The 24,218-nt window shown below is 56.5% G+C and overlaps 1 protein-coding gene and 1 long non-coding RNA gene across 4 annotated transcripts in view; one reads left to right on the forward strand and one right to left on the reverse strand.

Annotated features, from left to right (window-relative positions):
* CCDC13 (coiled-coil domain containing 13) overlaps positions 1 to 24,218 on the reverse strand; it is a 47,604-nt gene that overhangs the window by 3,965 nt on the left and 19,421 nt on the right. Inside the window, exons 6-13 of one of the 3 annotated variants that reach the window (XM_055137246.1) lie at positions 23,456 to 23,572; positions 22,321 to 22,425; positions 17,130 to 17,291; positions 15,030 to 15,206; positions 13,538 to 13,744; positions 11,026 to 11,165; positions 10,498 to 10,581; positions 8,760 to 8,882 (exon numbers count right to left, since the gene is read on the reverse strand). In XM_055137246.1, coding sequence (XP_054993221.1) covers positions 8,760 to 8,882; positions 10,498 to 10,581; positions 11,026 to 11,165; positions 13,538 to 13,744; positions 15,030 to 15,206; positions 17,130 to 17,291; positions 22,321 to 22,425; positions 23,456 to 23,572 — 1,115 coding nt within the window. The remainder of the gene's footprint in view (positions 1 to 8,759; positions 8,883 to 10,497; positions 10,582 to 11,025; positions 11,166 to 13,537; positions 13,745 to 15,029; positions 15,207 to 17,129; positions 17,292 to 22,320; positions 22,426 to 23,455; positions 23,573 to 24,218) is intronic. The other 2 variants (XM_055137247.1, XM_055137248.1) reach the window with 2 other exon arrangements.
* On the forward strand, positions 8,648 to 19,638 carry LOC129404451 (uncharacterized). The gene is made up of 3 exons (XR_008629881.1): positions 8,648 to 8,786; positions 17,160 to 17,296; positions 19,036 to 19,638. It is a non-coding gene; the product is annotated as an uncharacterized LOC129404451 (long non-coding RNA).

Genomic DNA, 24,218 nt, shown 5'->3' on the forward strand with positions numbered 1-24,218 from the left:
GGGCCCCCAGCATCACCTGCAGTGAACCCCCATTTCTGCCTGGGAATAGCCCCCAGCACCTCCAAGTGTGGCCAACAAGAAACAACCAAAAGTCAAATAATAAAAAAAAAACAACCTGAAAAACCCCAGAGTCACGTCTCCATCCCTGATGCATTTATGTTACCTTTGGGGAGACTGAATGAACGTGAGGTGGTTAATTCATTCTCTGCGGCTGCTGGAACAAATGACCATAATCCTAGCAGCTTAAAACGACCCAAGCTGGTGAGCACACAGTTCTGAGAGGCTGCCGCTCAGCGGGCACTGCGGGTCGCTCTGCTCCAGTCTTGAGGCCCAAAGGTTGGCTGCCCCGCACTGGCTGGAGATACGGGGACAGAAACTGTTTTGGGGCGCCTTCAGGTTGAAGAATCCAATTCCCAGTGAAGGACCGAGGGCGTGTTCTGCTTCTAGCTGTCGACAGGATGATTCTAGCTGTCGACGGGATGTGAGGCTCCATCCTCACAGCCAGCCACATACCCTGGTCCTGCACTGAAGGTCTGACTTCTGTCAAATCTCTCTCTCTCTCTCTGAGGTGTTCTGGCATTTCCCCACTGGAGGAATTTCTCTACTCAAGTGATTAGACTGAGCCTGTCTGAGAATCCAGGATAATCTTCCACTTTTAGTGTTCATACACATAACTTCACCTGCAATGTCCCTTTCACCACAGGGCATACTAGTTGGGGGAATAAAGAACAGGCAATGTCCCTGTTGCCACAGACTTGGCAGAAAGAGACAGGAGAAGAAATTCTAGAACTTCGGTGAGTTTTCAGCTATGGTGTGCCCTTAAGGCAGAGCACATGCCTTGCACATGTGAGACCCTGAGTCCAATGCTCAGCCATCAAAGATAAATAAAAAGGAGAAGGAAACAGCATCAGAGAACTCTCAGTGGCAGTTTGAGGAGTTTTCAGAACGCTGAGCATGAGGGAGGCTTGTGGTGCCGGGGTCCGGCCGTGAGCACTTCTGAAGGTTTGGGAGAAGAACAAAAGCCGTTGCTGGGGGACAGATGTCTAGGCTGGGTTTCGCTGGGTTCCCTGCTCTGGGGGTCCCTGAGCTGAATGCAGGAGTCAGGCACGGCTGCCTGTTCCTCTGAGGCTCGGGACCACTTCAACTGCAGGACCAGCTTGTTGGGACAATCCAGTTCCCTTTGGTTTTGGTTGTGACTGGAGCAGTTTTCAGCGCCAATAGCTCACCTCCCCCTGCCCGAATTCTGTGTGGTCCCCTCAGCCACACAGCCGTCTGCGCCTGCAAAACTAGCCCAGGAATGCCTCTGAGTCTCCAAATTTTTTTCTTTCTTCTTCATTTTTGTTTTTGTTTTTGATTTTGGTTTCAGGGACACACCTGGCGGTGCTTAGGGCTTACTCCTAGCTCTGTGCTCAGGATCGGAGTCTGCAATTTTTGTCTCTGCTCTCCAGAGCCTGACTGGAAGGAGTCCATATGATTGTCTCGGTGCCACCCAGAGATGCTTGCTTTGGATGAAGTTAGTCACCTTAAATGTATCTGCAAAGACCACCTTACCCTCTAAGCCCGCATGACTGTGGCAGTGATATCGTGCCCAGTTCACTGGACTGCTCTGACCCAGGGGGGAGGGGAAGGAATTTGAGGCGCCATCTCTGACACAATAGCCACAGAGGAAGCATAAAGAAAAAAAAAATCCAATGGCAGTGAACCAAAATAACAAACACAACACAGTTTAGGAACACCAGAGCCATGAGATTAAACATTGGGATTAGAGTAAAAGAAAAAAGAAAAAAATCAAGTGACCTTTTCAATAGATGCCGAGGAAGCATCCTGACAAATCTATAGGCCAGTCTTGATTTTAAAAACCAGAAGCAAAATGAGAATCGAGGAGAACAACTTAACACATCAAGAGTCAATAACTCATCCATGGAGAAAGGGCAAGTAAATCAAAGTAGATTAACACAATAACATACTCTGCAGCCATAAAAAGAATATATACCAACATGGAGAGAACGTGTGCAGCAGAAGATTATGCATAATATATGACTGAATTAAAATTTTTATAACAAATTAAAAATTTAAAAACAAACACTAATGCTAATGCAATTCGACCAACGACCTGAGCGCCATGTTAGAGGCCATGCGGCAGTTATCAATTATTTGTGGTGAGGGAACGTTCACTTTCCGGCTCCATATTTTAGTCGTGCTTGCATTTCTTTCCACTTTGTATTCCATTTGTGACAGGAGAAGTACAAAGGAAGCCAAGAGCAAACACCATAAAAATGCTAAGGCAGTTTATAAATTCCAAAACTACAACAACAACAAACCTGTGGAACAATTAACTCTTGATTTCTCCCCCTTCCCCTCTGAAATGTGCCATTTCCAGCATGACACACGTCTCTGTTATTCATGTAGTTGCTCGGTCAAAAAAAACCCTCATTCTTGCCTTCTCGCTCTCTTTTTTTTTTTTCCTCCTGCATTCAGTCTCCAGTTCCTCAGGAGGAGAGCTGGCTTGCTCCCTCTCTCTCATTCCTTCACTCACGGCCTGCCCTCAGCGGCTCACCACCTCTCCAACATCTTACTATGCAAGGCCCCCTTGCTCATCTCCTTCTTCCTTTTGCTGTTCCAGAATGAACCCAGGCCCCATATATGTAGGATATTATCCTGCTCATAATTCTCTGCTGACCAGTCTCTGTCCCCAGTGCTCTTTATTTTAGATCATTAACTGGGTTAATTCAGGTCTGCCCCCATATCAGTGGCTTTGAACCCAATTCCAGCAGCTCTTCAATAGCATGTGCATGAATTATATAAAATTCTTTTTTTTTTTTGGTGGGGGCGGGGTGGCCACATTTGGTGCTCAGGCTGGGGATCAAACCCTGCTTGGCCGTATCTCTGCATGGCAAGAACCCTACTCACTGTACTCTCTCTCTGGCCCCAGCCGCGTGAAATTCTTAAATACTTTAAGCATTTTTTCCCCCTTGGTTTGCAATTGGTTTTTATTGAATTTCAAAAAAAATCACCAAACTGACCCGAGCAGCTTTAAAGTCATGAGTATTAAGCAGTCAAATAATTAATCAATGTTTTTGCTCTTATTTTCCATTTGTTTTTCTATTTGTCGATGTTTTGATGTTCACATTTTTACTTTCATGGGGATGATAACTATTGGGGTGCTGATAAAGATATTCTCCCACCCAAGAATGAGGGTGTGTTTATTTCTGTCTGGGGGTCACTCACGTCCTGGCTGTGTGGGGGAGTTCGGGTCCAGCAAAGTGGTGGTGCTGCCTGGTGGGTGGAGGTGGGGGGGCTCCAGGGCCACACCTGGGGGTGCTCAGGGACCATGCAACGCTGGGGATTGAACCCGGGACCTCCGCATGTCAGGCATGTATTTGAGCTAGCTCTCTGGCTTTAAACATACATTTTTATTGGCCTTGTGAAGAAAACATTCTAGAAGTTTACAACAGTTCCCACCCCCCACCCCCCGTGGCGAATGGGAAGCCATAGGGCGGGAAAGGAGACTTTTTGCAACCAGGAAGTATGTCAGCAATAGAAAACCGCAACAAAACTTCCAGTAGCATAAGGCAGAGCTTCAGTGCCAACAAGAGGAGAGAAGGCATCCCCACGGGCAGCAGGTGAGTTCTCTCCCAAATCTCTCCCAATCTTGGAGGCACCTGGCTGTGTGAGAAGAGGGCTGAGCCACTTGCGAGTGGTAAGCAGGGGTGGGCCTCAGGTAGGGGAAATGCACCACGCATGGGAAAGCAAAAATCCTCAGCCTGCAACTCTGCTCAGGAAATCCTAAACCAATAAATTAGCACCAAGTACTGCCCAGAGATAACCCAAACCCCAAAGGCTCCACAGAAACAAAAGCAGAATCTGTGAGGAAACTTTCACCACCTAATAACTTACAGAAGAAAGAAGGGAGAAGGAAACCACAGGAGACAAGCTCCTCAACACAAACCACACATACAGGGAGTGATTCATCCCGGGGAGGCACCAGCAGATACGATTTCGGATCCTAAGTGATAAAGATGAGAGAGCGACTTCCCGGAAACGGAATAACTTTGAAATGACTGGAGAGAGAAAGGCAAGGAATCTCTCTGAAAGAACAAATACTCCTGAGGCTGGAGCAATAGCACAGCGGGGAGGGCGTTTGCCTTGCACGCCGCCGACCCAGGTTCGATTCCCAGCACCCCATACGGTCCCCTGAGCACTGCCAGGGGGTAATTCCTGATGGCAGAGCCAGGAGTGACCAAAAAAGAAAAAAAAAAGAACAAATACTCCAGGAAATAGAATAGGTTTTACATAGAAAAGGATGCCCGGCAAGGAAAATCGTTATTAAATAGACTTTGTGGACAATGACACACAACTCAAGAGATCCAGTGAGCTGGAAAAGAGATAGACGAATTCTTCAGTGGGGCTTCAGGGGGTTTGATCCCTGGCACCACCTTGAGCTAATGGACCACAAGCCATGGCCCCCACAAACAACATATACATAGGTGAATAAACAAAATCAGGCAGGCATATAAAAAAAATTCATCCGTGACGATCACACAGGACACAGCTCTAAATATTATGAAGGTTTAGCAGTTGTAGAAGAAAGGATGTAGAGGTATAGTATATGTTGTGAGAATATTGTTCTACTTTGTAATTAGGGGGGGTGGATTTCTTGGATCATGACCCAAAGTGGCGCATGGGGGACCATATGTGGTGCCATGGATTCAAGCCAGGGTCTATCACATGCAAGACAAGTGCTGAAGCTCCTGTACCACCTCTCCATCCCCGTTCTGAGAATTTTTAGATGAAAAGAATGTGAAAAATGGGGAAGACATGATAGAGATAGATAAATCCTTGGCAATACAGAAACCGAAGTCCTCGGGTTGAAAAATAAAAAGCATACTAATTCCTCCAGAAGGAAAAGAAATAAAATACTTAGGTCTATCATTGTAAAGCTTGAAAATACTAACTACAGAAACTACTTAACTACTTCGTGTCCATGAAGCCAATAGTGAATGAAATTTTTTCTGAGCAACAGTTACTGTGAGAAGACAAGGCACTCTCAGAGCCTCCAACGCAGAGACAAATGCCCATCTCTCCAGTCGTCTGTGTCCAACTGAGCTCTCACGGGAGGGAAAGGTTTGCTCAAGGCATTGGAAACTAAGCAAAGGCACAGAAGTGCGCTTGCCTCCTGGTCTCACTGAACTAAGGGCTCTGTTTCGGGAAGGACGCATGCAGGAGGCCACAGAGAGGGAAAAGATTCTAAAACACAGGTGTAAAAATATATTGATTTAAAAAAAAAAAAGATGAACCCAGAGATTAGTTTTGGAGGACTTTTTAAAAAGTACATGAAGGGGCCAGAGAGATAGTATGGTGGGTAGCGCACTTGCCTGGCATACAATTGACCCAAATTCTATCCTCAGCAATCAAATATGGTCTCCCAAGCCCTCCTAGGAGTTATTCCCGAGCATAAGCCAGCAGTAAGCCCTGAGAGACATTAGGTATGGTCCCCAGATGTAAAACAAATAAAAAACAATAACAAAGAAAAGTGTGTGAAAGAATAAAAATATTAGAAGACAGTAATGCAAAAGGTGAGTAGTGAAAACAGAGTTCAAGCACTCTAGACAGGGCTGAAGAGATATAGGGATGAAGGCACTTGCTTTGCATGAGGCTGACCCTGGTTCAGTCCTATATGTTCTGTCAGGCACCTACATAAGTCACCCCCAAGCATAGAGCTGGGAGTAGCCCTCAACACTGCTGGGTGTGGTCCCAAATCTCCCACACCCCCTGCAAAACACTATTTCATTACTTATGATGATAATAAATCCATTTACTTTGCAGTTGATTTTGGGGAGGGTGGGGGCCACACCTGGAGGTGCTCAGTACTCCTGACTGTGTGTAGAGATTACTCTGTACAGTACTCAGGGGACCATATGTGGGCTGAGGACTGAACTGTGTTGGCTACATGCATGGCAGGTACTCTGCTCACTGTAATATCTCTCTGGCCCCTGAACTTGATGAGTTTTATGTTAAAAGTTAAGGGTTGATCACAGGCTCACATAAGGCCCTGTATTCCATCTCTGGCACCAAACAATTACTTGAACAGTAGTTACTAAAAGAATTGAAATAGAATTTATCACTTTTACACTTCTGAATTTATGCAGAAAACAAGACACTAAAGCACCATCACTGAATTTTGCAAGAAAGAAGATGAAAAAATAGAGCAAAGGAAAACCAGGGCAAATACTAACTGAGATGACCAAAATATTTCCAGATATTATCCAAAAATGTCTCTGGATGTTGGCTGTTGATGGGATTACACACACCTGAGTTCCTCTGCCGATACCTTCATGCATGAGGCCTGTCTAAACATGTGGAGAGGGGCCTCGAGCATGGCTGTAGCTAGGTTCCGGTGGTCTTTGGCCGCCGGGAGCTCTGCTTGGGGCAGGGGGGGGAAGCTGGAGCCCATCCCCTCCGAGGGGCCCCAGGGAAGACAGCCAGGCGTGTGGGCAAGAGACTCTCTGCCAACATCCAGAGACTTAAAAGCAAGCTCACAGAAGCGTGCGGCCACTTTGCGGCCACATGATATCTTATAACCTACTTCTTTCTCTGGGAGAAACTGGCAAGCTTCTGAGAGTTTCCTGCCCACATGGGACAGCCTTGCAAGCTTCCCATGTTGTATTCATATGCTAAAGCCAGTAACAAGCTGGATCTCATTCCCCTGACCCTGAAAGAGCCTCCAGTGGGACATCGTTGGGAGGGGCCGAGTTGAGAGAGACCTCTAAGATCTCAGGGAAAGGACAAATGGAGAGGTTACTAAGCCCGCTTGAGAAATCAATGATTATTGGGATTTCGTGATCGTGATCATGATCCAAAAATGAATAAAAGGAGCGATAGCACAGCAGGTAGGGTGTTTGCCTTACATGCAGCCAACCTAGGTTCGATTCCTCTGCCCCTCTCCGAGAGCCCGGCAAGCTACTGAGAGTACCTCGCCTACACAGCAGAGCCTGGCAAGCTACCCATGGTGTATTTGATACGCCAAAAACAGTAACCACGAGTCTCACAATGGAGATGTTACTGGTGCCCGCTCGAGCAAATCGATGAGGTGATGGAGTGACAGTAACAGTGAAACACAATTTCTCAGAATGAATTTACAAACAAAGCCAAAATGTATGCTTTTTTCCTTATTTTTTTTTTAAAAAAGAGATGCATTGAAAGCAGGTTCAGAGTTGGGTTCAAAGCAGGGATGTGGGTGACCTCATCCCTCCTGCCATACTTCCCGAAGCCCCTGTAGAAGTTTATACCCATGTCCCACTGCCACCACCATCCAAACTCATCTACCAGTCTTGTTCCAGATACTCATAAATAAATCTCAAAAGAGATCACCTAGCCACAAAAATTTCTAAGACACGCTGGGAGAGGGGAGACCCCATGAAGAGGAGGGCTGTGGGGAACTGAGGCACCTCTGCAGGGCTTTCGCTGAACGGGGCCAGGAGGGTCCTCGGTGGATGTGGTGTGGGGCAGAACCTTGCAGGTTAGCCATAGCATGGAGAGGGAGAAAGAGCCACGTGGTGGTGGTGGTGGCGGAGGGCGGGGTGGGGGGGGTGTCCGGGGGCCACCCGGGAGAGAAAGCCTGAGGTGTGTGTCTGCTTGCTCCACCTCCCTTGCGGCTTTTCTTTTCTTTTCTTTTTTTTTTTTTTTTTGCTTTTTGGGTCACACCCGGCAATGCTCAGGGGTTCCTCCTGGCTCTGCACTCAGGAATTACTCCTGGGGGTCCTTGGGGGACCATATGGGATGCTGGGGATCGAACGTGGGTTGGCCACATGCAGGCAAATGCCCTACCCGCTGCGCTATCGCTCCAGCCCCTCCCTCGAGGCTTTTCACACAGAGTGGGTCTGAACCCGCGCCCTCCCGGTGCCTGCGTGAGGAGAGGATGAAGGCCGGCCTCCCCAGCCTCTGCCACCCCCTCTCCTTTGCAAACTCCCGACTTTGGCCTCCTGCCTTTGCTCCCTGCTGGGGGCACCTGGAGGCTCTGGCCTGTGAGTGTGGGGGGTGGGTGGGGCGGGGGGCAGGGAAGGGCTGCGTGTGGCCTTCGAGCCTGTCCCTGGACCCAGGAGGCCTGTGTTGTGCAGGGGTTTGGGATGGGGGGAACAATTGCTCCGGAGTTCCGGCCGGGGCGACCCCGGAGCCCTCCCGGCCACTCTCCTGCCAGTGCCTTCCCCAGGCCTGCCCTTTGCTGCACTCAGCCAGAACGGGCCCCTCCTGCCAGCCATCAAAGCGCCGGGGCTGACATGTGATACGGCAGAAACTCAGCAGCCGCCTTTATAGTTCTCAGCAAGGCGGTCACATGGCCAGGCCATGTGTTTGGCCCAGGCCCCCGGCCGCTCTTGCCAAAAGGGTCACTGGAAAGAGGAGCACTGATTTATCGGACCAGGCAGCTGCCAGCAAGCCTGTGGAATGGAGAGAACCATCCCGCCTTGTCCCCAGCCCGGGCCCCCCTCTGCTCTGCAGGACTCGTGATCACCCCCCCACACACCCAGCACAGGGAGAGTCAGATTCTGCAGCCCCTCCCCCCGCCCCAAGGGCCCCGCCTGCCCCTGACAGTCTCCTCGGGTGCAGAGAGGTTGGGGTGCACCCTGGGTTATGAACGGGTTATGTCCACTCTGGGTGGACACTGTGGGGGGGCTCACATCGGGGCAGCTGCTCCGGCCTGCCGGAGGCCCCCCCCAGCCCACTCGGCCCGTGAGGACACATCCCTGGACGCCACGTGTTACCGTTTCTGCAGGACAGAGACAAACTCGGTGAGCCGGTCGCGCTCCACCTCGGTGGCCTGCCAGAGGGCCTTGAACTCTGTCACCTGTGCCTGCCAGCCTTTTTGTTCAGGGGAGCCGGAGAACCTGGGGGCCAGGGTGGGGGGCAGAGGTCATTGGAGGGGTTACCTGCTGGCCTGCACTTACCTTCGGGGTGGCGGGAGGACTTGCAGGACACTCAGGGGTCGGCGGGACGGTGGGGGAAGGGAGCGCGGCACCTGCCTCTAGCCTCACCTGGCCCGTCGCCACCAGGTGAGATGCACACGAGCACCTGGGCCCAGCCCGCCCCTGCGGGGTCTGGAATCACGTGCTCTGCTAGGGATGGTGGCTCTCGGGGGGCCGGGGGGCGCCTGTGCCTCCCCGCCAGCCTGTGTGGCCCTCTGCTTCTCCCGGCACGGCCTGGCTGCGTGACTCACAGGTTGCCAGTGGCCCTGACTGTGGTCACCACTGTGTCCCTCCTTCCCACCAGACCTACCCTGGGGCCCCTGACCTGCTGGCTGGGCCCCCCTGTGTGCTGTCCGGCCCTGGCCTTTCCTGCAGAGACCTGAGGTGGCCTTGGGTTTGCTCTTTGAGCCTGCAGGACCCACGGGAGGGTGCAGGGAGGGCCCTGCAGTGTCTGGGGGGGCTGGCAAGGTATGTGGGCGGGGGTCTGACCCACTCTGCGGTCTGGGGTGGGCTTCTTCCCCTCCCCAGACCCCCGTCCTCTGTCTGAGAATCGAAGGGTTTGTTTGAGGGGCTCTGGGGCCACTCCCCCTCAAGACCCTCACAGGCTCGTGCGTTCTTGGCAGCTCAGGCCTTGCCTCAGAGCCTGTCTGAAGCCTGCCCTGTGGGACCAGAACCCTGGCAGCGCTGTGCCCAGGAAGCCCCGTCTAGACCACCACAGTCCCCATGGGCAGGGGACAGGGTCCAGGACAGTCGGCTCCAAGGGGCGGGGCCTGCTCGGGGCTGGGGCTGAGGGGCGACTTGGGTGTGGACCCGCTGGCCCCCCGAGCTGAGGTCTGTCTGTCCCACCGTGAGTGACAGGCGTGAGGCACGTGCCCGGTGGTCCCCGTGGGCCCACTCCCCTCCCGCTCCCGTCCCTGCGCGTGCGCTGAGCCGAGTGGCCCAAGGCTGCTGGCTCCAGGGCCACAGTGGCCATGGGTGGGGCCCCGCCTGGGACATGCAGCCAGTGGGGGCTCTCATGCCCAGCGCCACACAGCGAGTCAGACTCGGCCACCACTGTCCTGCCCAGGAGTGGGCAGCAGGCCCAGGGCTGCCGGGGGCAGGGGCAGAGCTCGGAGGCAGGACAAAGCCAGCCTTTGTCTGCGGTTGGCTGGAAGGACAAAGCCGCGTTAGAGCCCTCAGGCCCGATTCTATCAACCCAGAGCAGGCAGAGAGCTGCGGGGCTATCAGTGACTCAAGGTGGGGACCCAGCTGACGCGCGTCTCCCCCTGGAGACCGTTCTGGGGGCAGGAGGCGTCAGGGAAGGCGCCGGGCTCCAGGCCCTGTCAGTTTCCCTGTTGGCTCTGAGGTAGCAAGAAGGGGCCCTAGACTACGGGTCAAGGCTCCTCCATGTCCTCAGGTGACCTGAGATGAGACGCTGACTTGGCCTGACCTCAGTTTCCCCTCCCTTTTTCTTTTTTTTTTTTTCAATGGGAGAGCAATGCCAGCTGAGCGGTCGCAGACAGGGAGGACTGCGGGGCTCAGGGTCCTGGGTCCGTACCTGGGCGAGGCCCTGTGAGGACTGGGCACGGAAGGCCACGTGAGAGAAGATTCCACCAGCATGTGGCCCAGGCTGGTCACGGAGCTGTGCGGAGGCAGAAGGGGGCGCATCAGCGCAGGTAGCCGGTGGGGTCCCTCAGGGCCTCACCTCTATGTGTGCCTGACTGGGCGGTGGGCAGGGGTGTGGAGATGCCTGACCCTCACGGCAGCCCTGGCTGGGCAGCCCGGGGGACACACTGCCTGTCTCCCCAGAACTCTTCCTTGCTCTAATCCAGGAGACACGGGAGCCTCTGACCACCCACGGGGCTCTGAGGTGTGCGGCCAGCGGCTCTGAGACCCTGGGGCCCGCACTGGCCGAGAAGACCCGGGGCCTGCGGCTCCTTCCTGTGGCTGCAAAAGGGGACAGGCGGGGCCGCATCCTGGAAGGACCAAGCCCAGCAGCTCAGGCTTCCTGTCAGAGGCCCGGAAGGAGCCTCTCTTCTGAATAATTAATACTCGCTCCCAGCCCCTGCGGCCCGCCTTCTCTTACCGAGAGGATCCCAGTCGGCTGGCGTGGTCGCCTGTGGAGGCCGGGGGCTTGCTCAGGCTGGGGTCCTCCGGGCCCTTCGGGTAGACAGGGTTGGCCTCGGGCCCACCTGGCCCCTCACCCATTCCTTTATTCCGCAGATACTGCAGGGAGCAGACACGGGTTCGATTCTTAGGGCTTTGCTCAGAGAAAGCGGGGGCGGGGCGGGGGAGCTTGGCTTGCTTTCGGGGCTGTCGGGGGCTGTGAAAGAGGCTTCTTTTCAGGAATGAAAGCGGGGCTGTTTGCCGAGGACACCCCTTGCATGATAACGAGTCCAATAATGCCTCTCTTCAGAGGGGCCGCACAGCGCCAGGACCGGGGCCGGCCAGGCAGCTGCTGCACGCAGGTCCCCAAGGGAAGTCGACGGCCTTTGACATGGCAAGATCAGAGGCTGAGGCCTCGAGGGCCCCTCTGCAGGCTGCCCTGTGACAGGTGTGACTCAGGGCAGCTGCCTGTCAGCCGCGACTCTGGGCCTCCCAGACGCGGGAGCTCGGCCAGGCTTCCCCCAGCCCGGGCCTCCCCTCACTCTTCCAGAGAGCAGCTGAGGCCCAGCTGATGGAGGAACATGAGAAAATGAACACCCTACACACATACACACACACACACACACACACACACACACACACACACACATGAAACTCACTCACACACACACTCATACAAGACACATATACATACCACACTCACACATACTCATGTACACTCATGCACATACACACATTCTCACTCTCATACACACTCAGACACACACACATTCACACTCACACAAACTCTCACATATACTCACACACATTCACACATACACTCTTACATACATACTCACACACACCACACACAGACACATACACACATTCACACTCACACATACACACCACACACACTCACAGACACATACACACTCACACATACACACTGCACACACTCACAGACACATACACACTCACATACATCACACACACTTACACACATACACACTCACATACATACTCTCACATACACCCATACACATACCACACACACTCACACACAGATACACACACGTTCACATAAGACATACACTCACATACACACCATACTCACACACACATACACTCACACATCCTCACATACACTCATACACACTCACACACACTCACAGACACACACTCTTTCACATACACACTCACACACCACACACATATACTCAGACACATATACACACAGACTCACATACACACACACTCCCACACACATACACACACACACATTTGAAGCAGCCAGGCCACATCAGGGGCTGTAAGGTCAGTGTGAGCCCAAACAACATGACGGGCCTAGAGCCACAGCACAGCAGGGAGGGCATCTGCCTTGCATGTGGTCAGCTCGGGTTCGATCCCTGGCATTCCTTACGGTCCCCCTAGCACTGCCAGGAATAGTTTCTGAGTGCAGAGCCAGGAGCAAGCCCTAAGCACTGCTGGGTGTGGCCCCCAAACGGAAAACAACATGAGGTGTCCCCTCGCCTGCCCTTCCTGAGAGAACAGTGACGCTCGCGCCCTGCCATCTGGTTGCATCTGACAGCAGGACGCGTCCTGTTTCCTTGTCCCCATTCCTTCTGTCGTCATGGTGGCAGGGAAGGGTCAGGTGAGCTGGGCGTTATGCACATGTGGTAGCGTCTCGAGGGCTGCGCGCAGCGTGTGGGGTGCAGCTGTGCCGGGGACTGAACCGGGAGCCTCATACTTGCCTGGCAGGTGCCCTAGCCTGAGCCACAGCAGCCTCGGCCCTGCTATGTGCTGGGAGCCTGGACAGTGGCCAGCTGCAGATGGCGGAATGTTCCAGACAGCCCCGCTGCACTCCCCAGTGAGCGCAGGCCGGGACTCCGGGTGGGAGTTGGCAAGCTGAGACCCTCACACACTGTCGCACATCTGGGGGTTGTGGGAGGGAGCTGGACAAACCAGCAGCAGCAGCCTGGGGAGGAGAGGAGGGCTTGGGGGCGGCTCTTGGGGGGTGCCCTGTCACTGGCTGATGGTCAGGGATCCCATCTCCCTAGATGCCCCCAACTCCCCCTGCCCCTCCTGGGAGGAGCAATGGCCTCCCAGAGCCCAGCGTGTGGGGCAGGGAGGGGCTCTGCAGAGAGGTGCTGCGGGACTGCAGCTTTCCTTCTGGCAACCGTGAGTGTGAAGGCTGGCACAGTGGCCACCACGTTGGGCCAGGAGGCTAAAGACCTGTGGGAGCGTGAGTGGGAGAGCTGGCTGGCCCGGCGCCCTTGAGGCCAGGAGTGAGACTGTGGGAAATGGGGAGCCAAGGACGGGTTTCGGGCTGAGCAGGTACAGGCCCTCAGGTGTGTGCCCAAAGGGTGCGGAAAGGATGTGGCTAGAGGAGGGGCGCCGGGAGGAGCTGCCGGCCGAGGGGAGCCTGGGAGGAAGGGGCGCAGCCCTGAGCAAAGGCAGGCGGGGAGAAGCCGCTGAGATCTCTGGCCACCGCCAGGAGGCGCCGCGCTCACCTGCGTGCTGAGCTGCCCGATCTCCAGCTCCAGCTGCCGCACCTTGGCCTCCCGCTCGGCCACCATGGCCTGCAGCTGGGCCACCAGGCTGCTGCTGCGCTGCGCCTCGCTGTTGAGCTGCTGGTCCAGGCGCTGCTGGGACACGCGCGACTTCTCCTCCTGCAGGCTCAGGCTGCCCAGGATCTCCTGCAGCTGCTTCAGCTGGTCCTGCGGGGCGAGGGTCGGCCGTGGGCCCCGGGCCGGGCGAGGCAAGGAGGACCCTGCCGGGCGGCCCCTGGAGAAGCAGGAGCAGCACCTCCTGCCTGCTTGGAGGGGGCAGGGCTAGGGGCCCGCCCAGGTGACCCACCACACACTTCTCCTGTCCTCAGATCCCCCTCCCTGAGACTGGGCTCAGGGGACGGTGGGGGGTAGTGGGGAGGCATTCGGGTGGAATGAAACTGCCCAGCTGGGCGAGGGGGTCCCTCAGCACCCCACTAAAGCATCTCCCCTCCCCACAGAGATGGCCCAGAGAAGGACCTGGGGCAGCAGGGAGCAGAATGCGGGGGATGAGGCCCAGAGAGCCCACGGCCCAGAACCCATGACGGGCACGAGGCTGGTCTGCAGCTCTCAGCACCACCCCTTGGTAACAAAGGTCAGAGGCAGACAGGGGCCTCGGCGGAGGTCATCAGAGAGACCGCCCTGGCCAGGGCCACACAGAGAGGTACCGAGGCCGGTGTTATGCCCGGCCCGCCATCTCGCCTGGACGAAGAGGCTGCCTGAAGCAGCCTCGGCTCCCTCATGCACCCAGCCGAGCCAGGCAGGACCACCCCACCTCAGAAGGCTGCAGCATGCCTCAGGCCCTGGGGGGAAGGTGTCAGGCTGGATCTGAGGAGAGCGGCGAGACCGTGCCCACTGTGGAGGGGTCTCCCATCAGATAATCGGGGCTTGGATACAGTGTTTCTTTCTTCTTCTTTTTTTTTTTTTTTTGCTTTTTGGGTCACACCCGGCGATACACAGGGGTTACTCCTGGCTCATGCACTCAGGAATTACTCCTGGCGGTGCTCGGGGCACCATATGGGATGCTGGAAATTGAACCCGGGTCGGTCATGTGCAAGGCAAACGCCCTACCTGCTGTGCTATTGCTCCAGCCCCGGAGTATGGTGTTTCTAATGGGGCCTCACTTCCCGACTCTGACATGGAATTGGAGCATTGCTGTCTTGGTATCTGAGCATCAGAAACTGTGCCCCGAGAGCCTGCAGGGGGCGCTCCCGGCTCGCACGGGACAGCACTGGCACTTAATGAAAAATAACTTGGGGTACTCCCAGCTCCCTTCCCCTCATCCGCTTCTTTCCCCTTTGGGGGGGCCCCCAGACCCAGCAGCCTGTGGCCCCGATGTGCCCCGGGGAGCCTTAGGCCCGGCTCTGGGCCCTGGAGTGGGGTTCTGGGCCCCGGGCACAGGTGCCTGGGAGGCTGGGTGGCTGGGTGGGTGGTGGGGCCCATCCTCGGGCCGTACCATGAGGGCGTCGATGAGCTCGTCGTCGTGCCTGCCCTTCTCCGCCAGTGTCCCCATCTGACTCTTGAGTGTCTTCACCTCTCCGGCCAGCACCTTGTTACGAGACTTCACGGCCTCCAGCTTCCTCCTCGTCTCCTCCAGCTCTCTCTGCAGGGCGTCCCGCTCCCCTGCCAGTTTCTGCCAACGGAAAGTGCAGTGGCACGGGGGTGGGGGTGGAGTGGGGGAGTCCCGGGGCTATCCCACGCGTGCCAGAGAGAGTCCCGGGTGGGAGGACACTGAGGTCCCATGGGGGGGGGGGTGTGAGGCCCGAGCAGAGAAACGGCCCCTCCTGCGCTCACACAAGCCCGACCCGGGGTGGCACTGAGCAGGAGACAGGGCCTGGCCAGTCCCGGGGTGTCCTCGTGAGAGGGCAGCTATCTCCCCGCGCCCCCCTCCAGGGAAGAGAGAAGAACCCTACGGGGCTGGGGGTGGGGCAGCATTGAGCGGGGCTCTCCCTGGCAGGGGGCTGGGAGGGGGGGCTTCACCCTGACACTCGTGTCTCCCCCGCCTCCCTTGGCTGCGCTCTGCCTCCATCCCTCGCCGGTTCCTGGGCGCCTGCGATGAGCCCGGCATCCCTGAAGCCGTGAGAGACACGCCCTCTCCTGCAATCCTGCATCTCTCCTCCTCTCCCTCTCACCGGCCGCCCCTGACCTTTCCTCCTGGGCCTGACTGTCTCGGTGCAGGGCTGTGGTCATGCTGCCCCCGGAACCTGGCACCTGCCTCCCCCCACCCCCACCCCCCCACCCAGCTGTGGCCCCAGGCCTGATGAGACTGTCCCTTCACAAGGGAAAACCTCCAGGCATTTCTCTGCCTCCAGCACCCTGTGCCCCTCTCCCACAATGACCCCCACCCCCTGCCTCCCCCCACCCCACCCCCTCATGGAGATGCGCGGGGAAGTGGGAATGTGCCTGAGGCCGGGCCCTCCGAGCTCAGGGCCTGCTGCTTCGCAGTGTCTGGGTTCCGGAAGCAGGGCTGGGTGCTGAGGGGCTGCTGTGCACACGGCACCTCCACCTGCTCCTCAGGCCCTGGCGGGGCCGGCTGACTGCCCCCTAGACCTAGGGGAGGCGCCTCAGGCACCCTGCACCCTGCACCTCAGGCACCGCTCTGCCCCAGGCTGGGGAACATGCAAGTCTGGGTCGGAACCAAGAGGCTCTCTGTCAGGGGAGGGGCTGGAGGACAGAGGCTAGGACGATGGGCTGCTCGCACGGGACAGAGAGAGCTCAACTCTGCCTGGGAAAAAGGGGCACCAGCCAAGTCCCCCCAGGTTCTGACACCGTCTGCGCCCGACGCTCGTGTGCCTCGAAATCAAAGCTTCTTGGCCTGCGGTCACCGCCCTACCAGGGGCTGTCATGCCACGGCGTGCAGGGCGGTGAGGAGACTGGCCACGGTGCCGGCATGGTGAATGTGTCAGGGCCGGAGACAAGCTCAAAATCAGCCGCAGTGTGAGACCAGGGTGCCCCAGGCCGCGCCCGCCCGGCCGGGCTGTGCTTCTTGGGTGGACGGGGTCAGGAGAACGGGGCTGGAGTGACAGTCCAGCGAGGAGGGCGCTGGCATGGCAGGTGCTGGCCCGGCTCCAACCTCCGGCATCACATACGCTTCCCTGAGCACTGCCACGAGTGATGTCTGAGCACAGTCGGGATTAAGCTCCGAGCATTGCCGGGTGCAGCCCAAATACCACCACAGCCACCCTCCGAGAAAAAAAGAGTAAAAACAAAAGGATCGGGAGTGGAGAGAGTTTAGGACGCCCTGCCGGGGCCGGCACACTCATCCCCTCTGTGCGAATTTGGTCCCGACATGCACAGTCGTTCAGCCAGCTGCCGGCCCCTCACTTCCCCTGGCCGGGGCCCCTCCTGCCATGGGTGCCCTGTGGCCCCTCCTTCCACAAGGTCACTTCCAGGCCCAGAGTCTCCGTGTGGTCAGTGAGGGGCCATCCAGAGTCCCTCCCGGGGAGGACCTGGCGGCCCAGAGCCAGCCGTGGAGACAGGATGTGAGGTGCACAGGCGCATCCTGCCTGCCTGTCAGGGGTCTCGGGCCCCGCTGACCTCCCGCTGTAGGCTTTACCTCCCAGCCTTCCTGTTTCTCCTTCTCCAGTGCTCGGATCCGCAGCAGGTTTTTCTCCTGCGCCGACAGCTTCCGGGTGTCGGGGTAGAGCGACAGCACCTCACTCTCCGTCCCCGCGGACCGGCTCCGGGTCTGTCCCAGCTGCTTCTCCAGCTCGCGGACCTAAGGTGGGGACGCAAGGCTCAGGTTCCCCAGGGGATGCCCTGAAGACCCACCTGAGCGGGCGACTCCGAGGGCCCCCGCCCCTGGGGAGGGGACGGGAGTCGGGAGGGGTCTGAGATGGCACTGAGGGGCCGGGAGGACAGAGGCGAGGGGCAGCTTGGAGCCCAGACGGCCCCTAGTCTCGGAGGGGCCTCGGGGCACACCCCTGGTTCTGGGGAGGGGAAGGACGGTAGGTGCGGGCAGAGGAGCAGCTGGACAGACTCCCCGAGCAGGGCTGGAGGCAGGGTCAGGCCGCAGGTTGCTGCCGTGTCGCTGTGTGCACCACGGACCTTCCAGCAGGGACGCTGCTCTGGCGAATGGCCGAGGGGGACAGGCCGGACACTGCTCTGGGGACTTGGTATCGGAGCCCACAGGAGCGAGGGGCGTCCCCTCCACCCCACGCAGCTTGGGGTGACTTTGGTTCAAAATGCCCAGAAGGGTTCCGGGATCAGTCTTTTATTTATTACTTTTTTAAAAAATTCTATTCTGAATGTTAATTTTATTATTTTGTTATTATTTTTCCCCTTTGATTCATCGTGAGATAGTTACAAAGCTTTCATGTTTGAGCTTCAGTCATATAATCATCAAACACCCACCCCTTCACCAGTACACATTTTCCACCACCAAAATCCCCAGTATTGCTGACCTCCCCACCCCCGTTCCTAGCCTTCCCCTGCCTGTGTTGAGCTTATACAGCTGAGCCGGGGGTGGTTTGTGGGTGTGTCGCCCACATATCTAATTTCTGGCCATTTAATTTCTTGGTGAACTTGGTTTCAAGTTGTTGGGGTCCAGCCAAAGGCACAACAGCAATGTGGGGGTATCAGGAAGCCTGAAGGCACCATCTGGCTGCTGATGCACTCGCCCCACAGGTACACGTTGACCTGATGGCGGCACCACAGCCCCTCTTTTATTTATTTTTATTTGTTTTAGTTTGGGGGGCCACACCTGGCGATGCTCAGGGCTAACTCCTGACTCTACACTCAGGAATCACTCCTAGTGTTGCCAGCAGATCATAGGGGGTGGCAGGGATCAAACCTGGGTGGGCAAGGCAAGGCAAGTGCCCTACCTGTTGTTCTATCTCTCTGCCCCCACTTTTCTTTTTTTTGTTTCTGGAGCCATACCAGGCTATTTTCAGAGCTTACTTCTAGCTCAGTGCTCAGGAACTACTCCTGGAAGAGTTTGGGGGGCCTTATGCGATACAGGAAACTGAACTGAGGTTGACTGAGTGCAAGGCAAGGCTGTACTCCCTGCCCCATCTCTCCAGCCTCTATTTTAATTTACTGTTGTTGTTGTTGTTATTATTATTATTATTAAGATTGGGACCATGTGAATCCTGAGGGTGCAGGGGGTGAGTCACTCCTGGAAGAGCTCGGCCCGGGGAAGGCTGGTTTGGGGGTGTTGGTGCTGCTGGGGGCCAGCTGGGCTCTACCTGGTGGTACTTGTGGGAACTACAGGGAGGAATGACCTCAGGGTCTGTGCATGCTAGACATGCTGCTCCACCACCTGAACATCTTAAACAACTGGCACAGGTGATTTTTAGGACCAGGCAACCTGAAGGGTCCTGAGGTGGCCCTGGGAAGCCTCAGCTCGGAGTCAGCACCCATGGGCTCCGAGGCAAAGGCCCTGGCGCCACTCCTCAGAGCGACAGCTTTACTGGCAACCTGCTTGTTAACTTAAAAAAAAAAAAATCTTTTTTTTTTTTTAGGAACCTGCATCCACTGCAGGTGGGAATGTTGTCAGCCTCTGTGGAAAACAGGCTGAGGATACTCAGTGAGCTCAGAACCGAGCTTCCATAGGACCCAGCAATTCCACTCTGTGCATCTATCCTCAGGACAGAAGAATGTTCATTCAAAAGGACGTATGCGGGACTGGAGCACAGTGGGTAGGGCGTTTACCTTCCACGCGGCCGACCTGGCTTTGATTCCCAGCATTCCGTATGGTCCCCCAAGAGCCAGGAGTAACCCCTGTGCATGGTCGGGTGTGACCCCCCACCCCAAAAAGAAGAAGAACGTATGCACACCACTCTTCATTGCAGAATTCAGTACAATAGCTAAGAGTTGGAATCAACCCAGATGTCCAACAATAGATCAGTGGTTTGTGAAGATGTGGTATATACACACAATGGAATACTACACAGCTGTAAGGAGTGATAAAACCATGCAATTCACAGAAACATGGATGGAACTAGGAGGCATCATGTTAAATGAAGTAAGTCAGAAGCAGGATAAACAGGATGCTATCACTCAAAGGTGGTATTGCGAAAAACTGGAGGAGGAAATGCAAAGGTTTAAGTGTGTGTGTGTGTGTGTGTGTGTGTGTGTGTGTGATGCCCTGTTCAATCTTTTCCAGAGTACAGGGAGGAGAAAGAAAGAAAGTGGAGGGGAGAGGGGGAAGACAGATGGGAAGCAATGGTCTGGGAGGGGAATGAGGCACAAAGGTGGTGTTAAGGAATGATAGAACCGAATATCCAAACCACACTGAAATCAAGAGACCCAAACCCTAACAAGCAAACTCGGAGAGGTGTCTGTCACGGGGGCAGACTGGAGGGGTCTTGGTTTGGGAGGGAACCTGGGCACCTTGGTGGGGGGGGAAGGAGACACTGGCGGTGGGTTTGATGCTGCAATATTCTCTGTCTAAAACTCAACCATGAGTTACTTTGTAAATCACAGTGCTTTGATAAAATAAAATAAAAGACAAATAAATTTTAAAATACTAATTTTTGGAGGGGGCTTCCCGTGCAGCTGTCAGGAGACTGGGCTTACAACTTTTGAAGGGTCTCAGGACCACACTTGGTGCTTTCATCCGGGGACCACAGAATGCTAGGAATCAAGCCATGAGGCATGAGCCTCACCCCCTGTACTTGAACTTCTCCAGCCCTAACCCACACAGTGGAGCAGACAAGGTGAACCGCCAGAACTGGGGGCTTACTTCACCGGGCTCCTAGCAGAGGGCAGAGGCTAGCTTTACAGGCAGCACGCACCAGCGCCCTCATGTGGCCACTATGTGGAAGGTCCCCTTCAACCTGAAACAAGGCAGGATTACTTTTTCATCTTTTGTTCCTTCTGGGCGCTCCACTCAGGGGGGCTGGGGGGCTAGCTCCCGCTCAGAGCTCAGGGGTCACTCCTGGCAAGGCTCAGGGGAACCCTGCAGTGATGGACACCAAATATGGGCAAAGCATATGTCCCAGCCCTTGGAACTGTCTCCCTGGCCCCATTTTTCATCATTTATATAAGTCAACAACAATCACCGTGGTTACTGATATGTTGAGGGGTTACTGTGGCCAGACACTGTAGTGGGCACTTTACAAATGTTATTTGAATTCATCCCTCAAACACCCGTTAAAGCAGGTATAATCAGCCCCACTTTATATGAGGAGTCTGAAGCAGTTCCAGCGCCCACATTGAGGCCTCACACAAACTCTTTGCCCGCCCAGGTCACACACTGGCCAGGAATCACAATTTGAGGGAGGCTTTTTGCCTTTGCACTGGTCTCAATAACCCAGCAGGAGAAGAGAACAAGTGCTCAGCTGGTCCCCTGAGCACTGCCAGGAGTATTTCCTGAGTGCAAAGGCAGGAATAAGCCTTGAGCATGACTGGAGGGTGCACGGTCCAAAATCCAACAAACAGACAAAAACAAAAACAAAAATCACCCACTCAGGAGTCCTAACGTCAAGTCTCTGAAGAGGAAGGATGGAGGTATGCTTGGCCAACAGTGAGGGGCACGCGCCCACTCACCCCTTTCTTGGCTTGAAGGCCAACAGAGAAACCCACTAGAGTCAGCCTTCATACGGGTGTTTCTGCCACGCCAGGGACCCTACAGCGTTTCACTCCTGGGGTCTCCCAACAACCATGCAGGGCAGGTCCTGTCATCAGCCTGCAAGCAGATGAGGAAGCCAGAGGCCCCGGAGGAAGGCTGGGACTGCAGCCAGGCAGCATATGACTCTGTTTCTAGGGATGCTCTGAAATGCTTAGAACATAACGAGGGAGATGAGGGCCGGAGAGATGGCTCAATGGGCAGACAAGGCCTGAGGGACGGAGAGAGGTTCAGGTTTGATCCCCAGTCCCAGACAGTCCCCTGAGCTCAGTCCCCATCAGTGCTTGGGGGTTATTCTTGGCTCTGCACTCAGGAAATACTCCTGCCAGTGCTTGGGGGACCAGCTGGGGACTTGTTCTCTTCTCCTGCTGGGTTCTTTTTTTTTTTTTTCTTTTTGGGTCACACCAGGCGATGCACAGGGGTTACTTCTGGCTCATGTACTCAGGAGTTACTCCTGGTGGTGCTCAAGGGGACCATATGGGATGCTGGGAATCGAACGCAGGTTGGCTGCATGCAAGGCAAACACCCTCCCCGCAGTGCTATTGCTCCAGCCCATCCTGCTGGGTTCTTGAAGCCAAGCTCAAAGGTGGAAAAAAGCCCCCATCCCCAAATTGTGATTCCCAGTGTGTGACCTGGGCGGGTGAAGAGTTTGTGTGAGGCCTCCGTGGTGGCAGCCGTGGGTGCCGGAACTGCTTCTGACTCCTCACCTGTAAAGTGGGGCTGATTATAGCTGCCTCTGCCTCAGTCCCCAAACACTGAGCAAGGAGTGGTCCCTGAACCCCTGGGTGTGGCCCCAAAACCAGAAGAAAGAGAGAGACAAGGCTGGGGCTTTAGTAGGTGACTCAGAGACGTGAAGCATCTGGACCAAACTAGAGAGTGCCTCTGGGATGCCAGGCACCAGCTCGGGGCATCAGGGTGACGCGCCTGGAGTGAAGCTAAGCCTGAGCACTGGTCTCGAGCCAGGGCCTGGCGCCTGGTAAGCATTACATAAAAGCTCGTCCGTGAAAGCACAAATGAAAACCAGGCCTGTTGGGGGAGATAACAAAGCAACAGTGTGTTCTGCGGTACCTCAAGGCCTGCTAGAGGCCTCTGGGGGGCTCCCTGGGGGCTCCGTGTCCCCGAGGAGGGTCATCTGCAGCTCTGCTCTGTCGGGCACAGGGCTCTGGCGAGCTCTCACCTTGCTCTGCAGAACCAGGATCTGCTGTGCCCGGCCCCTCCAGGTGCCTGGCGAGGATAGAAGCTGCTGCACATTCACGTCCTCCCCCACCTCGCTGGCCAGAACCTGAAAAGAGCCAGGCAGGACCCTCTGTCAGGGTGGCCGGCTGAGGGGGAAAGCCCCCACCCCAGCATCCTGGCATTTCCCAGAGATGCTTCCAGCAGCCCCGGAGGAGCTGACAGCGCCCAGGGGCAGGGCTTGACCCCCCCACCCCCCCTCGCCCTGGGAAATGTGCTGGCGGCCAAGCTGACCGCAGCTGCTTCCTGGTTGGCCTGGGGAAGGGCCCTACCCAGGGCAGCCGCCCTCTGGGGAAAGGCCCTCTTGGAGCACAGCCAGGGGGAGGGTCCTCGGTGCCGGCCGGCCGGCTGGGACAGGCTAGATCTGGAAGGGTCCTGCTCTGTGGCTGTGGAAGGGCTGCGGGCGCGCAGGCTTGGGCCCTGGCGGCCTGTCACGGAAACCCGAGCTCCGTGCCGGGCTCCAGGGCTGGTCTCCACAATAGAACACTGTTTGGGAAATCTTTTGGCTGGTCTGCGTGGTTCTAGCAGGGAAAGACAAATGCCAGAGAATTCTCTATGTAAATAAAAATAAATAAGCACCCCGCGGGGCCTGTGTCCCGGTTCAGAGTTTTTCCCTTTGAAAGGGCCTTTAATCCCCCAGACCCGGTGCCAGTGCCCCGGGCAGTGGGGGTGCTGGGGGTGCTGAGGCAGGGGGTGGGGGGAGGGGGTGGTCAGGCCCTGGGCGGAGGCCAGGCCCGAGGTGGCTTTCAGAGCAGAGACCTTGGATGTGGCAGGGGGTGCTCACTGCGCAGGAAAGCCGAAGGGGCTCTCCCGAGGGGACAGTGCTGTCCTCTGCTGCCCAAGGCTGGGCCAATGGGCGCAGGGACCAGGGCCCCCTGGTGGCGGCGGGGCTGCCCCGCCAGCTCCGCAAATGGGGGTGTGTTGCGGGCTGGAGACCGGCTCTGGAGCTGGAGCATGGGCACACCCCCAGTCTCCCCTCGGCCCCTCTGCACCCCACCGGCTGCCCCCAACCCTGGCCCCGCCCACCCGGGGATTTCCCCCCCCACACACCCCCACCCCCGGCCCCGACCCTGCGCCACCTTCTGCGCCATGCGGAGCTCCTGCTTCACAGACTGCAGCTGGTTGCGGAGCTCACTCATCTTCAGGTTGGCCGCCGTCAGCCTGTCCTGCAGGACCTTGATCACGGGGGCCTCGGGCTGGTGGGGGGAAGAGGACGGGCGGGACAGCGCTCCAGCGGGGCCTGCCCAACCCCCGGGGAGAAGGTCCCACCCAGGCTCCCTCCTGGGGCTCCCCGGGCTGAGGCAAGGGTGCGTTTCCATGCCCGGCCACCTGAGGAACCGCGGCAGCCCTGGAAAGCGCTGTCTGCCAGGACGCGGGGCTGCCTGGGGTCAGTTTTGTTTCTGTGTCTTCAGTAGGTTTTGTTCCTGAGATTCGTGGGTGGGAGGGCATGAGAGGGACTCGCAGTCGGCTGGAACCGTCCAGGAATGGTCCAGGAATGGTAAATGTCGGGAACATCAGGGAGGGAAGAACTTTCCCCTCAGGGGCAGGACTCTCCGGGGGTCCATGGTCAATGAGGAAGAGGACGGGCGGGACAGGGCTGCTGCTGGTGAGGCAGGGGGCTGGGCTCTGGGGAAGTGTGTCTGTGCGTCTGTGTGTCTGTGCATCTGTGTGTCTGTGTGTGTGTGGGGGGGAGAGCCCCTGCTCGTCCCTCAGTGGGCAAGGCAAGGGCTTCTGGGAACAAGAGTGAGGCACAGTGAGGCACAGATACAGAGGGGAGGTGGGGCGGGAGAGACGGTTCGGCGGGTAGGGTGTTTGCCTTGCACGCGGTCCACCTAGGTTTGA

This window comes from Sorex araneus, chromosome 4 (assembly GCF_027595985.1).
Source record: "Sorex araneus isolate mSorAra2 chromosome 4, mSorAra2.pri, whole genome shotgun sequence".
NCBI lineage: Eukaryota > Metazoa > Chordata > Mammalia > Eulipotyphla > Soricidae > Sorex > Sorex araneus.